Source organism: Puma concolor, chromosome C2 (genome assembly GCF_028749965.1).
Source record: "Puma concolor isolate L17-30 chromosome C2, mPumCon1.1.hap2, whole genome shotgun sequence".
In the NCBI taxonomy this organism is placed as follows: Eukaryota; Metazoa; Chordata; class Mammalia; order Carnivora; family Felidae; genus Puma; species Puma concolor.
The window spans coordinates 125,385,075-125,400,420 of NC_141675.1; the positions used below are offsets into that span (position 1 = coordinate 125,385,075).

General features: G+C 38.9%; 1 protein-coding gene and 1 long non-coding RNA gene across 3 annotated transcripts in view; one reads left to right on the plus strand and one right to left on the minus strand.

The window, feature by feature from the left end:
• Nucleotides 1-4,684, minus strand: part of LOC147577526 (uncharacterized) — a 60,346-nt gene extending 55,662 nt beyond the window's left edge. Inside the window, exons 1-2 of the long non-coding RNA XR_015240369.1 lie at nucleotides 3,487-4,684; nucleotides 1,517-1,644 (exon numbers count right to left, since the gene is read on the minus strand). This is a non-coding gene — a long non-coding RNA (uncharacterized LOC147577526). The remainder of the gene's footprint in view (nucleotides 1-1,516; nucleotides 1,645-3,486) is intronic.
• Nucleotides 4,685-4,770: 86 nt separating this feature from the next.
• GBE1 (1,4-alpha-glucan branching enzyme 1) overlaps nucleotides 4,771-15,346 on the plus strand; it is a 290,326-nt gene continuing 279,750 nt past the window's right edge. Inside the window, exon 1 of one of the 2 annotated variants that reach the window (XM_086675703.1) lies at nucleotides 4,771-5,066. In XM_086675703.1, coding sequence (XP_086531829.1) covers nucleotides 4,933-5,066 — 134 coding nt within the window. In that variant the 5' untranslated portion in view covers nucleotides 4,771-4,932. The remainder of the gene's footprint in view (nucleotides 5,067-15,346) is intronic. The other variant, XM_025913442.2, reaches the window with a different exon arrangement.

Consider the following 15,346-nt stretch of genomic DNA (forward strand, 5'->3'; position numbering starts at 1 on the left):
GCCACTTACCTCTTCTGCTTGTGTCTGCTCTGCAGATCTCTTCCAAGGACACTGTCATTGGATTTAAGAACCAGATAATGTAGATAATCCAGGATGATCTCCTCATCTCAAGATCCTTAGCTTAATTATGTCTGCAGAGACCCTTTTCCCAAATAAGTTAACTTTCACAGGTTCTGGGGATTAGGACCTGGACATATATTTTGGGGAGCCACGATTCAAGGCACCATAATAAGTAATGATAGCTGCATGAGGGTGTAATCCATGGGCTTTTGTGATTTAAATTTTATATGTAAAAAGACTTTTTATTTTTTGCCTATTTCCTAGCTCTTTGTTTTATTGTGGACTAGTTAGGTTTTCCAGGGACCTGGGTTTCATTCAGGTAAAGTGGCAAGATGCACAGTGTTTTAAATTTTGTCTAATTTTGGTCTTAAAGTCTTTAAAAAAAAAAAACTCTTCTACATATTTGTCTTCATATTCATCTTTCTGAGAGGCAGGATAAAATAATTCTTAAAATTATAGACTGCAAAAGGTATATCTGGATTCAGATCCTGTTTGACTACAGACTGTAAAAGCTGTATTTGGATTCAAATCCTGAGTCTTACTAGCTGCATTACCTTAAACAATTTTCTTCATCTTTAAGTACCTTCATCATAGGGTTAACTAAGGGTTTTACACACACCACCACCACCACCACCACCATATAATGGTTAAAAGTGTCTAGACTGTGGAAAGCAGTGTGTTATTATTATTAGCTATTATTGTAAAGAACCACTATAGTCTTCTTTCAGAATAAGTCCAGTATGATGAACTCAGGTATCTGATCCTTTCTTACAAGATTTTATGCCTAAAAAGTTTGCAAAATTTTCAAATAAGGAACAATTGAGAAGTACTGAAAATTCCAAATATATAAAATAATCACTAGAGATATAATATAAAGGCCTAAAGGAAGCCTGTAACTTGAGTGAAATAAAAACTGCCATTTTGCTTGGATAAGTCTGAGACCAAGGAAAATTGTTTAGGTTCTTTTTTTTTAATATATACATATATATTATGTATGTATATATGCATATATCTATGTATACATTACTTTTAAGAGACAGAGAGACAGAGCACGGGCAGGGGAGGGGTAGAGAGAGAGAGGGAGACACAGAACCTGAAGCAGGCTCCAGGCTATGTGATGACAGCATAGAGCCCAACCCAGGGCTTTGACCCAGGGCTCAAACTCATGAAGCATGGGATCATGACCTGAGCTGAAAGTCAGACATTCAACTGACTGAGCCACCCAGGTGCCCCTGTTTAAGTTCTAATGGAGGGGACCAGATACTTAGGGGATGTGTCACAAAAGTTAGAGCCTTTCACTTTTAGGTCACTGATTCTCACCCAACTTATAAGGACAAAACCACAAAAGTAATTGAAAATCATTATCATCTAAAAACTATTACGTACTGCCCTTGAAAAAAAGTTCTTTGCTTAACTCTGATTTTCAGGCAGTGACAACCAGCATCACATTGAACACTCACCATTTGGCAGTCTAGAGAGGTTAGATGGTGAACAAGTCTGAAGACAAAATGACAATCTGTTCCTCCAGGATCCTCTGAAAGGCTTCACAAGGTGGGAGAGGGGCAGTTTAGTTGGCTACTGCCTCTGCAGAATTTAATCCAGAAATAAATGCATATTAGTTTGGAGACTGGGATACCAAAACTTGCTAGCTATTATATACACTGTAAGGAGATTCTTACAGTCTTATGTAAAAGAAAGTTTTAAACTAGCTTTATGGAGTGCAGTTTACACCATAAAATTCACCTGTTTTAAGTGTATACTTTAATGATTTTTGGGTAAACTTATAGAATTATGTAACCTTTGCCTCATCCAGTTTTAGAACATTTTAATGGATAAATTTAAAGGAATATATATCTAATTAGGCACTGCAGTGGCATCCTAATAGTCTCTCTGCTTCCATTCTTGTTATCCCTGTAATCTATTTTCCATAAAGAAAATATTTTTTTAATGTAAATCAAATTAAATCAGTTTTCTGCTCAAAACCCTTCAACAGCATCCTATCATACTTAAATTAGAGGCCCTATATGATCAAACAGCTGTCTAGCTCTCACACCTTACTTCTTGGTATTCTTCTCACTATGTAACAGGTACACTAGAATTGTCTCTTTCTGTGACTAAAGTCATTCCCCATTGCACAAACTCTTTACTGGCAATGTTCTTTGTCTCATGGCTTCTTCCCCGTCATTACACACTTCAGCTTCAATGTCAGTTCTGAATGGCCCTCCTTAACCACGAGAACTAAAGCAGACATTATTGCTTAACTTTAATTCTCTACAGTGCATTTATTATTGGGCATTTTGTGCTTTGAGAAGTATTTCTTATATGTTAATTGACAAGCACACAACACTCCACCTCGTGTGAGCTTTATGACAACTGAAACTCGTCTTGTTTACAATTTAATCCCAGCACCCAGGAAACTGAACGGGTTGACAACATGGGACTTCATTAAATACTTGTTCAATAGTGAGTAAGAGAGAATAGGTATCTGCTCTCTTGGAGTTTATATTCTAAAGGGGAAGACCAATACATAAGAGAGGAAAAGAAACACCTAAGTTTTGTTAATTGTTGTGTAGGAGAGAACATGCTCTAACAGACACTGAAGTTTTAGTGGAAGCAGAGGCTTAAGATGAGTGGACATTTATGTTGAGATCTCAAGGAATGCTGGGAAGAAATCAGTTATGTTTGGCTGAGTCATGAAGAGAATTCCCAACAGAGAGAAGGACAAATAAAAAGTCTCAGAGGCTACAAAGTGCTGAGTGAGTCCCAGGAAAGTCTATTTCTACAGAATAGTAAAGCCAGAAAAGATGAGAAAAGGTGATGAGAAAAGTGGTGGAAAGATAGGGACCAGATTAAGAAGCCTAGTTAGGGAATGGTAAGAAGTTTATGTTTAACTCGGAGTGAATCAGCATGTCATTTAAGTTGTTTGATTTATTCTTGTGTAGAGCCTTACAACTCAAACCTCACCCCCAGTCGGGAACAGCAGCATCACCTCTGAGCTTGAAACAATTGCAGAATCTGAGGCACCACCCAGAACTGAATGAGACTAAGTGCTATTAACAACATCCCCAGGCGATTCATATGCACATTTAAAGTTTGACAAACACTAGTGAATGGATTAGAAGGGACAAAAAATGGAAGAGATGTGGGTTAGATGGAAGAAATGGGCTAGATGTGTTAGTCCAAAGGAGAGGCTGCTCCTGTTAAGAGTGACCGAACAAAGGATGAGAAGACTGCGTTAGGGTATATTTTGGAGATAGTTGGCTTAGGTCTTCTGGCCAGCTAAATGGAAATTTCAGTAGGCAGATAGTGATATGAACCTGGATTTCTGAGAAAAGGTTAGGATTGGAGATACAGATTTGTGCATCTATTGGGTGTCCTGCTTCTGAGTTTATAGTGTCGTTTTACAGCGTTTTCTATTTTACTAACATTTGCAAGTTGCCATCTTCATGGAAAATTAAGACATGCCTTTCTGAAGGTTGTCAGATTCCTCACTCTTTCACTCTGAGGTCCTCGGTTGCTAGATATCTCTCATCAAGTCTGTTATTAATGCCTGCACAAAAAAGGTTTTGAATGTTTTAAAATTCAAGGCCAGTGATGATCCACACTCTTCCTTCTCCATAGTCCCTAGGATTCTCCACACCCAAATCTTAACTGGGAAAGAGATCCTCCAGTCTCCAGTTCCTAGGTTCAAAGCAGTTTGAAAACTCCTGGGTTGGTGGGTCCAATTCTCTGGATGTACATAAAATTGTGTTCTCAAAACAGAATCGTTGACAAGCCAGTTAACCGGTATGGAGAAACAGAAGTTCCCACTGGGGAAGTTTACGTAGGGTCCCCCATTCATAAGCCAAGAGGAAAAGAGATTTCTTGCACAAGCACTTCACCAATAAGGGGTACAGCTGAAGTCCAATTTAACGTTTTTCTCTATAATACTATTTGTCTCATCAAGGATAGTTCAATCGTTGAGAAACGTTTGTTGCAATTATGAACACAGACAAAAAGGTCTTTTTTTTTTTTTTTTTCTTTCTTTCTCCTTTCTTTTCTGTTTGTTTTTGAGGTATGGGAAATGGGCAAAGTTCTTGACATGGTTTCAATTCTCAGCCATTGGCAACCCAGAGAATAGTCCCAGCACATCACAGTATTCGTGGGATGATTCCAGGATCGGGACTTTTTTGGTTAATTCATGACACTGGAAAAATCTACAGGCGTTCTGGTTAGGCAGTGGTGTGAAGATCCTCCCAGGTATTACTATGTCCATACTGACTGTTCCCTTTCCTTACTGTGATTTTTTTTTTTTTTTTTAATCTGTCTGCAATACCGCCCTAACAAGAAATTCTCAGAACTTTGAGAAGGTCGCCTTCAAGAAAAGCACGCATCATATTTGAAAAGGATGCCGCCAGTGGGAGTTGCTTAAAGGAAGAAAAGCTGAGGGCTAACTCTGGAGCCAAATACGGGTGAGGTTAGGGAGGGCAAGGCAGAGCTACCTCGGCTCGGGACCGGCCTGCCAGGATGGCCTCAGTCCCGCGGGGGGGAAAAAGGCTGGGGAGGAAAGGGCAGGTCTCTGCGGCCTTCAGGTGCTAGCGCCGGGAGCGGGCAGAGGTCTCTCGGCACCTCGCCGCCGCCCCCCCCCCCCGGACCAGAGTCGGGGAATCACCACGGGTCCCGCTCCGCCCCTCCAGGCGGGGGGGGGGGGGGGGGGAGAGGGAGGGGAGGCAGGCGGCCGTTCTCTCCGGCTATAAAGGGCCCCGGGACTCCGAAGCTCGCCTCAGCTTCCTCCGACTCCGCCTTCGCCGCCTTCCTCCCAACTAGAGCTCCAGTTCCCGCTCAGGTTCCAATCGACCCACTCGGGCTCGGCTACTCGGGCTGCAGCAGAAGATGGCGGCTCCGGTGGCTCGGGGCGAGTGCTCCGAGGCGGCGCTGGCTGCAGCCCTGGCGGATGTGCCGGAACTAGCCCGACTTCTGGAGCTCGACCCGTACCTGAAGCCCTTCGCCCTGGACTTCCAGCACAGGTACCGCCTGATACCGCTCAGGGCTCTCCCCCTCCCCATCCCCCCCTCTCTCCTCAGAGTGGGACTGGCTGCCTTCCCAGCGCGGGCTCCGGGGTCGAACCGCCTCTCGGCTGGGTGCGTGCAGGTCCCGCCCCCTTCCGGGCCCGCCTCTCAGCCCGCCCCGCCCTGCGCTGGCCCGCCCCCGACCTTGGAGAGTAGCCGCTTTGTATGGTGGGCGTCGGGGTGACTTCGCTGGGTCCTGTGTCTTGCGGAGTGGTGGGTTGATGACAACTCTGGTCCCCGGACTAGATTTAGAAGCGCGGAATAAACTTGCCTCATCCCCTCTCCTTTCCTTTCGAACCAGCGGGTGTGCGCCATTGAGTACGTGCTTTGGCTCCCAGCAGTGATTTCCTCAGGTGCGGATACTGAGGGAGGCAAAGCCACTGCAGGTTTTGTGACCTTTCCATTCAACAGAGTTGTACTGTGAATTAGCGTGTGCGTAACACTCGGCGTGTGTAATCGTGCGTTTACAATTTCGTTTATTTCATTGCAAATATTGTGATTTTATATCCACGATTCTCTCAGGCAGCTCTTGCTCCTTGTTAATATTTCCTTTCAGAGAAGATGAAACGTTACCTTGGCCACTTTATTTACCCTCCGTGGGCCCACATTGAAGAGGAAACTTACAGCGACATTTGTCAGCAAAGTTTGCCCGTGTTTGGCATTGCCACCCCGAAGAGGGACAAAGGCCAGGAGAGCCAAACTTCTGGAGGTCCGTTTAGGGGCTTTAGCTTCAGTTTGTCTCCTAACATCCTACAGTACATTGGTTTAGCACAATTGAGTTGCCGGGATAATAATTCTAGTAGGCAGCTCAACTTCGAAGGTATAGTTTGTAAGATTGAAATAGTTGTCATACTAGTTATAGTAGTTTCATTTGTGAGATAAGCACATTGTGATTTATGGTTTCAGCCCTTTTAGCCGAGAGACTCCAGGGCAAAAACTACCATGGCAACAGAATACGCATGGTCAAATTTTCAAGTAATAGAAAACAGCCATTTAGTTATGGCCAAGAAGCAGTGTTGGGGGTAATGAAACAGGTTTGATTTGGAATTTGGAAAAAAACAAAAAAACAAACAAAAAAAACCCCACTTAGGTTCATGACTTGGTATTGTCACCTACTACCTGCATTCAATCCAGTAACTGTTTCTTAAGGGGTCCCTATGAACAAAAAATAAGAGGTGACAAGTTCAATACAACATCTCATTCCAGAGCTTGTATACCCTAAAGAATGAGCCCTCCTCAAAGTAGTCACCTTGAGCTGTCGCTCAGTTGATCAGATGATTGGAACCTTATGCAGCCTTGTGAAATTGCTTTCAGTATTTACAGTTTATACTTTCAAAGTCACTGAGTCCATCATCTTCATAGTTCAAACTTGAATTTGATTTAGAAATAGTCAAAAAATTTTAGAGCAAAGAGATGGTGGTCAGACTTTTTTGATGTGTTTATTGATGATGATACTTAATTTATTTGTATGCTTTGTAAATGGCACTTAAGACCTTTCTAGGAGAGAGTTGTGGGAATGTTTTGTTTTGTTCCCCCACCTCCTTAAAAAAAAAAAAATGATCACAGCAGACAAACATCCCTTGTCATGTAATTGACTTCAACTCCATTGGGACTGAAGCAGTTATGTTGCTCTTTCATGGTTTGTCAAAACTAATGAGAGAGACAAAGGCCACAATAAAGAAAAGTGGGGGCAAACCACTATTCTTGGTGAAAAGGCTGGTCCACTGGGCCCTTGTGCCTCACTCTGACCTGGATTCTACTTCTGGTCTTGGTTTGGAGTAATTGCCATTTTCCAGCACACATGTTCCATTTAGGCATATCAAATAGTCATTTGGCATTTGGCAGTAGTAACTTTTACTGCTAACATTTGAAGAATAAAACATCCTTCCCTCATGAAGTTTGCTTCTATTCTCTGTTTATTTCTAATAACCCACTGGCGCATTTTGTCTTTGGCCTAACACAAATATACAACCAGTCAAACATTCAAGTGCAAAGTAGAACTTACTGAGGAGTGCAGAAAATTTAGGGTACAAACAACAGTGTTTAGGAATGGTGATGGGGGAGTCAGTTTCTTTTCATTGATGCGCTGTCTCATCTTTTCTCAACCAAAGTATCTTCATCAGAAATTCTGTTATGTACATTTGTTGTTCTTGTTTACCTTTTCTGTAACTGTAAGAATGTTGGATCCAGTGTGAGGATTAGTGAATTACTCTGTTACATGAAATAAAAATTAGTTCATTAGTGCGTGTGATAGCCCCTATAATGTCTCATTGATTACCTCCTAAGATGGGATTTTCCTCTTGGCTTTCCTGCTTTTTTCACCTGTCATTTATACTGCAATTAGTTGCAGTGGTGGAATTGCAAAATCTTAGTGTTTTAAAGAATAGCATTTAATTGTGCCAATATTACATGCTAACATGAGTCAGGCTCTCCTTGTGGCAATCACTCAAGAATTTAGGATGATGAAGTCTTCGTTTTGAAACATGCTTCTATAATGTTTGCTGTAGGGGACATGTTGAACTATGTACCTTTTCTTACAGCTTTTGTCTATGAGTGGGTCACTTCTGCTGATACATTAGATCGGCCAGTGTAAGTCAAATGTGACTTTTGAGCCTTGTGTGTGAAACATAAAAGTGACATTTGTGAACAGCTTGAAGATCAACACAGTTGCAGTAACACTTATCTATACCCTCTGTTTAAAGTTTATAGAATATTTTCAGATTTTAATTTAATCCTGATAACAAAACCATGAGGCAGGAAGAATTTTGTTTTTCCTGTCTTACAGATGAAGAACCCAAGATTTGGTCAAATGCTTGGCTTAAGTTTACATGGGTTAGTAGTACTGCAGGTGGGATTAATCTTTCTTTCTAGAACCTTTTACAACAAGTTCATGAACAGTGACTTTTTGCTAATTTAGCGGATACCTCTTTCCTCTTTATCTCTAGCATTGGACATTTTGTGCCACTTTTGAAGACATGAAAATCTTTTGCTTTTCCTCTATTACATCTGATGGTTTTTCCTCTATCTCTTTCTGATTATTTAACACAAGAGATTCTCAGGACTCTTCCCTAGGTCCTTTTATGTGTTTCTACTTTATATACTTTCCTTAAACATTCTCCTCCATCCGTGTATTCCATCTATGTACTGACACTGCCCACATCTATCTTCAGCCCCCAGTCTCTCTCCTGGTCTCGGTCTTATTTATTTATTTATTTATTTATTTATTTATTTATTTTTAATTTTATTATTTTTTAAATTTACACCCAAATTAGTTAGCATATAGTGCAACAATGATTTCAGGAGTAGATTCCTTAATACCTCTTACCCAGTTAGCCCATCCCCCCTCCCACAACCCCTCCAGTAGCCCTCTGTTTGTTCTCTATATTGAGTCTTTTGTGTTTTGTCTCCCTGTTTTTATATTATTTTTGCTTCCCTTCCCTTGAGTTCATCTGTTCTGTGTCTTAAAGTCCTCATATGAGTGTTTGGTCGTATTTATAAATACCTACATTTTGATGTCCTAGAAGTAAAACTCAACATGCGTAAAGCCAAACTTAGGGTTTTTCAATCCAAACGTTTGTCCCTTATACCCTGTCCCTGTGTGTTGTATCCTTATCTACTAACTGCTCAAGCCTAAGACTTAAAACTTAACCTTAATTCTCACCTTCTCTTTCTTCTTATCTCCAAGTCTAATCAATGATGGCTCCTATTTTTCAACTATATGCCAACTCTACAATCCTACTGCCGTCATCCTACTCAAGGTGGTAGTAGCCTCTCTAGCCTGGTTTACAAAAATAGCCTTATAGTTCTTGCCTTTTTTCAATTTTTTTTTCAATTCCCCATAGCTTTTAAGGTATAACACAGACTTCTCATGATGTACAAGATTCTATGTCATATGGTCTCTGTCTACCTTTTGAGACTCATCTTTGGACCTTCCTTCTCATTCTGCTCTGTGTTACCAGAGGGAGCCTAGGGATAGAGAGGCAGCTGAGATGTCTGATGGCCATTCCACAAGGGGTACTAAAATATCACTAGAATCAATTGAAAACATGCTATCTTTTTCACACATGTACTCCTTTTTAATGTTGAATATTTTCATTTGTGTGTGTTCACAAGAAGTTAGGGGTCTAGGAAAATCACTGAATAATTGGCAAAAGAGATTAAGAACTGGAAACATTTTTGATCTTTATCAGAAATGACTCCTTTAGTTTAGTGGAAATGAATTAATAAGTGAACCCTTTTGTACATTCTTTATTAATATAACCCTCTATTCCATTAAATAGATCTTCTAACACATGTTTATAAAGGATATCAGTTTGAGGTTGTCCAGAATAGTCTGTGTTGGAAGCCAAATGTTTTGGTCTAGACATATTTCCAGCTGTACATGCTGTTTGTTCTGTTTTATGCATACTTTGCTTCTGCCTTATATCCTCCTATATGTGCCTCTGGAAACAGCTTAGAGGTATACCTTCCCTGACTTCACCCTATCCTTACACCTTTTTCCAGGCTAGGTAAGGAGCCTCATTTCTTGTCTACCATCTTGAACACCCTCATCTTAAAGATGCTCATCCACTGTAATATAGTTGTCTTTCTGCTCTTTTGTACCCCCACTAGATTGTTGACTCCCTTGGGTGGGCACTTTTCCTGTATTGTTTTTTGTTTGTTTGTTTACTATTCTCAATCTGTAGAAACATACTTGACTTATAGGAAAAAGTATAGAATTTAAATGAATGTGTTCTGCCTCTATTTATTTTTTTTGTTTTCTTTTTTTTTTTTATTCTTAATGTTTATTTTTGAAAAAGTGAGAGAGAGAGAGAGATGGCGTGCAAGCAGGGGAGGGGCAGAGAGAGGAGACACAGAATCTGAAGAAGGCTCTAGGCTCTGAGCTGTCAGCCCAGAGCCCGATGCAGGGCTTGAACTCACAAACTGTGAGCCAAAGTTGGATGCTTAACCAACTGAGCCACCCAGGCACCCCATATTTTTTCCTTTTTTATACCAATGAGTCTCAGTCAACTTACCTTAAGCTAAAAATTGTTGGGAATGCTAGGATAAAGAGAGAAGCAGCAGCAGTTACCAGGGGATTATGTATGACAATCTGGGGGAAAGGGGAAATACATGTTCAAGTAAAGAGCTAAAGGTAACTGGGGAAAATGAAGAAAATCATTATGAATTAGATACTTCCACAAAGACTAAAGTTTGTTTTTTTTTTTTTTTTTTGTTTTTTTTTTTCAATTTATTTATTTGGAGAGAGCGTGTGCTTGTGTGATTGGGGGGGGGGGTGGGCAGAAAGAGAGGGAGAGAGAGAATCCTAAGCAGGCTCTGCGCTGTCATCTTGGGGCTCCATCCCATGAACTGTGAGATCATGACCTGAGCCAAAATCAAGACTCAGATGCTTAACCGACTGAATCACCCAGGTGCCCCAACACAGAGACTAAAGGTTTAATCACTGAAGGGATATTCAATTTGAGAAAGTCTGATGTGAAATTGTGTGCCTAAGAATGGGAGGAGAGGTTTTTGTGACCCCAAGTATACTAAGCATTACAATTACAGTGAACATCTCTATTTTTTAGAAACGAAGTTAGTTTTTACACTGGTAGCTAATCAGAGTTGGAAAGTGCTTTGGATTTGTGTATCAGCAGCCACACCAAATTGATTCTCACAGCATAGAAGTTTTATATCATAGCTGCATGGTGCACTTTTTTCTCAGTGCCTGGCCAAGTTATTGGCTCTGAAGAAAGTCAAATGTCAGTGATTCTAGAAGGCAGGGATAAATCTGAAGATTACAAGATGTATCTGGCTCACTCTTCTGTACTAGTAGATTTATTTGCCCTTTGCAGCTGAGATCTATACTAACTCCAGAGTTACTCCTGAATTTTCTACAGTGATGGGCAAGAGGCTTTGACCTCTTTTCATTTTCAAAGTGCCTTAAAATGACTTGGTGGAGCATTTGGGTAGACTCTGGTGCCTGCTGTAACACCTCCTGGGAAATGACTCTTGATGTGATAACTTCTTAGAGGATTTCGTTCGGCTCCTACCAAGCTGGCCCTAGTTAGTCAGCGAGATTTTAATATAGTCCCAGTGAAATGTACTATAGTTTTAGACTGATAAGAATACCATACTGCTGTTATTTGAAAGCATTTATTAAACTTCAATTATACATTTATAGATATTAAAAGAAAACATGAAAGTGTTTTCATTCGAGAGAATTGCTGCTACCAGTTCCTTCTAAAGTAAGTTTATTTTTTACTAACGAGTACATTCTCTTCTTGTGATGTCTACCCATCAGTAGATGCTTACCACTGTTTTGAATCCAGGGTTCTTTTGTGTTTAACAACCAAAAGCAGCATATTTCTGTTTTGTGTTTAGAGTAACAGGAACTAAATACATGAATAAAAGGTAAAACTCCACAGTAAGCATACATTATTATACAATCTACATTCCTTAATTTATTATGCAATTATGTTGCATCTTATTTGATACTGTTTAAGTTATAGTGACTAACTTGTAAAACCTGATTGTTTTCTGATGTTTAAATGATTAGAATAATTTAGATTCTAAATTTAGTTTCCTAATATGTAAAAGGGGAAAGTATATAAAAATATTGCTGTGTATGTGTTGCAAAGTATAAGAGCAAGATGAAGCTTGAACTTGAACTCTCATGTGTCCTAAGAGCTTTGAATCTGAGGGCAAATTAATCAACCTCTGTGAACCTCAATTTCGTTTTCTGTAAAATATGGACGGGACCTACCTTCTAGGAGTGTCTTGAGGACTAGAAGTATATTAAAGATCTTCTGTAAATAAATGATAGTTATTTGATGATGATAATATTGTAAGCAAAATAGCCTTCCATCTTAAATATTCACTAGGATATTATTTTGAAAAGATCTTATTGCTAGCTTTTTTAATGCTGTATCCTGAAATCAACTATCAGGTAAATAATACGACCAGAAATTCTCCACAACTCTTCATTTTGTTGGATGGCATCTTTACTTTAGGGACTTCCTTCTTTTTCCCAGTAGAGCCATTATGTGAATGAGGTGAGGAGGTGGTCATTTTAATCATAATCTAGTATACAAGGAAAGGAATATGTTTAAACTTTGATCCTTCATTTGGAGAGGAAATAATGCAATTGCCTGTTTAAGCTGAAGGCAAGATAATTCCAGGATATAATGAGCATAAAGCTTTCTTTAGAGAGAGAGGTAAATGCTAGCCTGCAGAGGCTCAGAATCACCCTTCTTTTGATCTTCCTTTTCCATCTTTTCTCTTCTTTCATCTGACTGCTAACTGTTCATATTCTTGGGCATCAAACAACTGTAGGAATTTTCTTCGTCTTGAACTCTGGATGGCTGGAAGAGTGGTCATATCAAGTTTACCGATACGCAGGAATAACATTGAAAATGAGAAAAAAATATAATAATAGCAGCTTAAAAGCTTGAAAATGAAAGAATTTTTCAGTAGAATCTTAACATAATCTATTAATAAGAATAAAATTTAAATTCAGTATCTTTCCTTGTGCTTTCTCTTTATTTGATGATTTCAGTTATTTTCAATATGTTTGATTTTACAATGAGATATGTAAAACAGAGAAATGGAATATTCATGGGTGTCTTGGTAGATACATGGAATAGAAATTACAATGAGTCACAGTCTCTGGGTATGTGTTGTAGGTCTGAAATCTAAAATATAATAATCAGAAACAAAGTATACACTTCTTGGTATAGGTAACAGATACACTTCTTATATAGGTAACCTTGAAGTTTTCCAAATGTTTATCAAGTGAGAATTAAATATTTCTTTTACCAGTGAAATCATGTGTTACTCAATATCCTCAATCTAATTTATTTTCATTTTCATAAATTATAAACAACTAGCCACAGGTTATATTTAATTATGAATAACTGCATGATACAGGTACATGCTTTGTTACAGAAACATAATAAAACCAGTTATGCATTTAGGTCTATGTAACAGAAAACTCAGCATACTTTCAATTAACAGAAAATCCCACAGACTGCATAATTAAAATAGAAATTTGTATTTCTCACAAAGAAAGTGAAGATGAATGGTTTGGGCCTTAGCATTGACCCATCCTTTATCTTTCTGCTCTATTATCTTTAGCACATAGTCTTTATATTCTTATGCTTAGAAGATGGCTGGGTGCATCTAGGCCCACACGTTCATGCCCGCTCACTCTGTCCATTGTAACCAAGCATACGTTAATTTTCCTATAAACTTTATCTACATCTTTCAGTTTACAAATTATTGATCAGAACTGTTCCATGATCTTGCTTGACTGAAAGTGAGCCTAGATACTCAAGGCTTTTAGTTATACACCTTCCTGAGAAAAGTCCTTTGGCCTCACCTATCAGAACATCCCAGAGCTCTGTCCTTTGCTCCAAAAAGGACACTATTTCTGCCTAAAGATGAAAAGACCCAATGAGACTGTGTTGTAGTTCCCTAATATCACATCTGTGTATAAAACCCTCTGAAGAGAACCCGGGTGTTTTCATTTCTCCCAAGAAAAGTCTACAGCTATCCTCAATATCACTAACCCCTGAGTCATGGCTTTCACTTTTCTAAACCTGATCTGTATTTTTCTGGATTATTTTCTTAGGGGAATGTAGAGACTTTTGACTGCTCTGGCCCCAGATGAGCTGATTAGGTGCCCTCAGCTGGCCTCAAGACTTGGGAACACCACCATCTTTTCCTTTTAATTTCACAGATATTTTACTCTTAAAAAGTATGAGTATTTTGAGAGGAAATGAGTTAATCAATTGCTAATAATATATATATATATATATATTCTTGGGCTCATGAAAAAATGATCTGACTGGAGTGCCTGGGTGTCTCAGTCAGTTAAGTGTCTGACTCTTGATATGGCTCAGGTCATGATCTCATGAATCATGAGATCGAGCCCTGTGTGGGTCTCTGTGCTGACAGCATGGAGACTGCTTTGGATTCTCCCTTTCCCTCTCTCTTTGCCCCTCTCCCATTCATGCACATGCATGCACACTCTCTTGCTCTCAAAAATAAATAAATAAACATTAAAACATGGCAAACAAAATGATCTGATATATCTTCAAGTCTTTTGGAGAATATAGTATTTGTGAGGTTAGAAAGAAAGTTAAAGATGTCAATTTATGCTCAATCTTTAAAACATGAATTGTCATTTATTATCTAACGGCTTGCATGTTTATGGGGCTTTAATCTTATACCTTCCTATGCTTTTCTTTTGAAAGCTTGTTACTGTTGTTCTTCACAACATACCTAGCATGGACTTTTCATATAAATATAGGATTTTATCATCATAGGCAAGGTTAGGGTTTTGTCTTTGGTAATAAGGACTAAAGAGCGATTTGTGGAAGAGTGTGATTCCTCTTTGTTGTCAGAATAGAAGACCATTGCTGTGTCCAGAGTCATATTAACTTTCTCTCCTAAGAGGTTATAGGCCTAGTATCTATGCTTTTTCTGTACTATTATTTGTAGATCATGAGTAACTAATGTCTGAATTACTATTGTTTTTTAATTGTTTTACAGTGTTCTCTCAAGAGGACTGATTATTATCTCAGAATTCTGGAAGTTCACAAATGAGTTCATTTGTCATTTCCATGTTTTTTTCCAGCTCTTATATTTCTGCATTAAAAATCCCTGATACTTTTGTTATTTGTACGCTGTTGTTGTTTACACATGGAGTCTTTCATTTTCCTGACCATTTCAGTTGGCAATATTATGGTTGTTCTTTAAAATTGTGCTTGCTAGAGATATGAATGTAATGAAACTAACTCTTTTTGCTTCACTTCCCTAAGTTGCCCGTAATTGAAAACTATATGCTATCCATGTGGTATTAGGTAAATTTCTACTCACAAGTATAACACATCAGCAGGAAATACATAGAAACAAGGGTGTTAAAATAAGTTTTGTTGTGGCAGGTCCAAAGTACCTTTGAAGTTAGAAGACATGAAAAACAAACAAAAAACAATGAGCCTAAAAAAAAAAAAAAAGGAAAGAAAGGTTAGAGGATATTTAAAAATTGAGTGAATTTAGATAACTGCAAATTGTACTAGACTGAATTTAAAAAAGAAATATTTTAAAATAATTATAGACTCATAGGAAGTTGCAAAGTAGTTCAAAGAAGGCTCCTTTCTCAAGCTTGCCCCTGTGTTAGTATTCTTGCATAACTATATTACAGTATCAAAACCAGGAAGTTGGGGCACCTGGGTGGCTCAGTTGGTTAAGCGTCC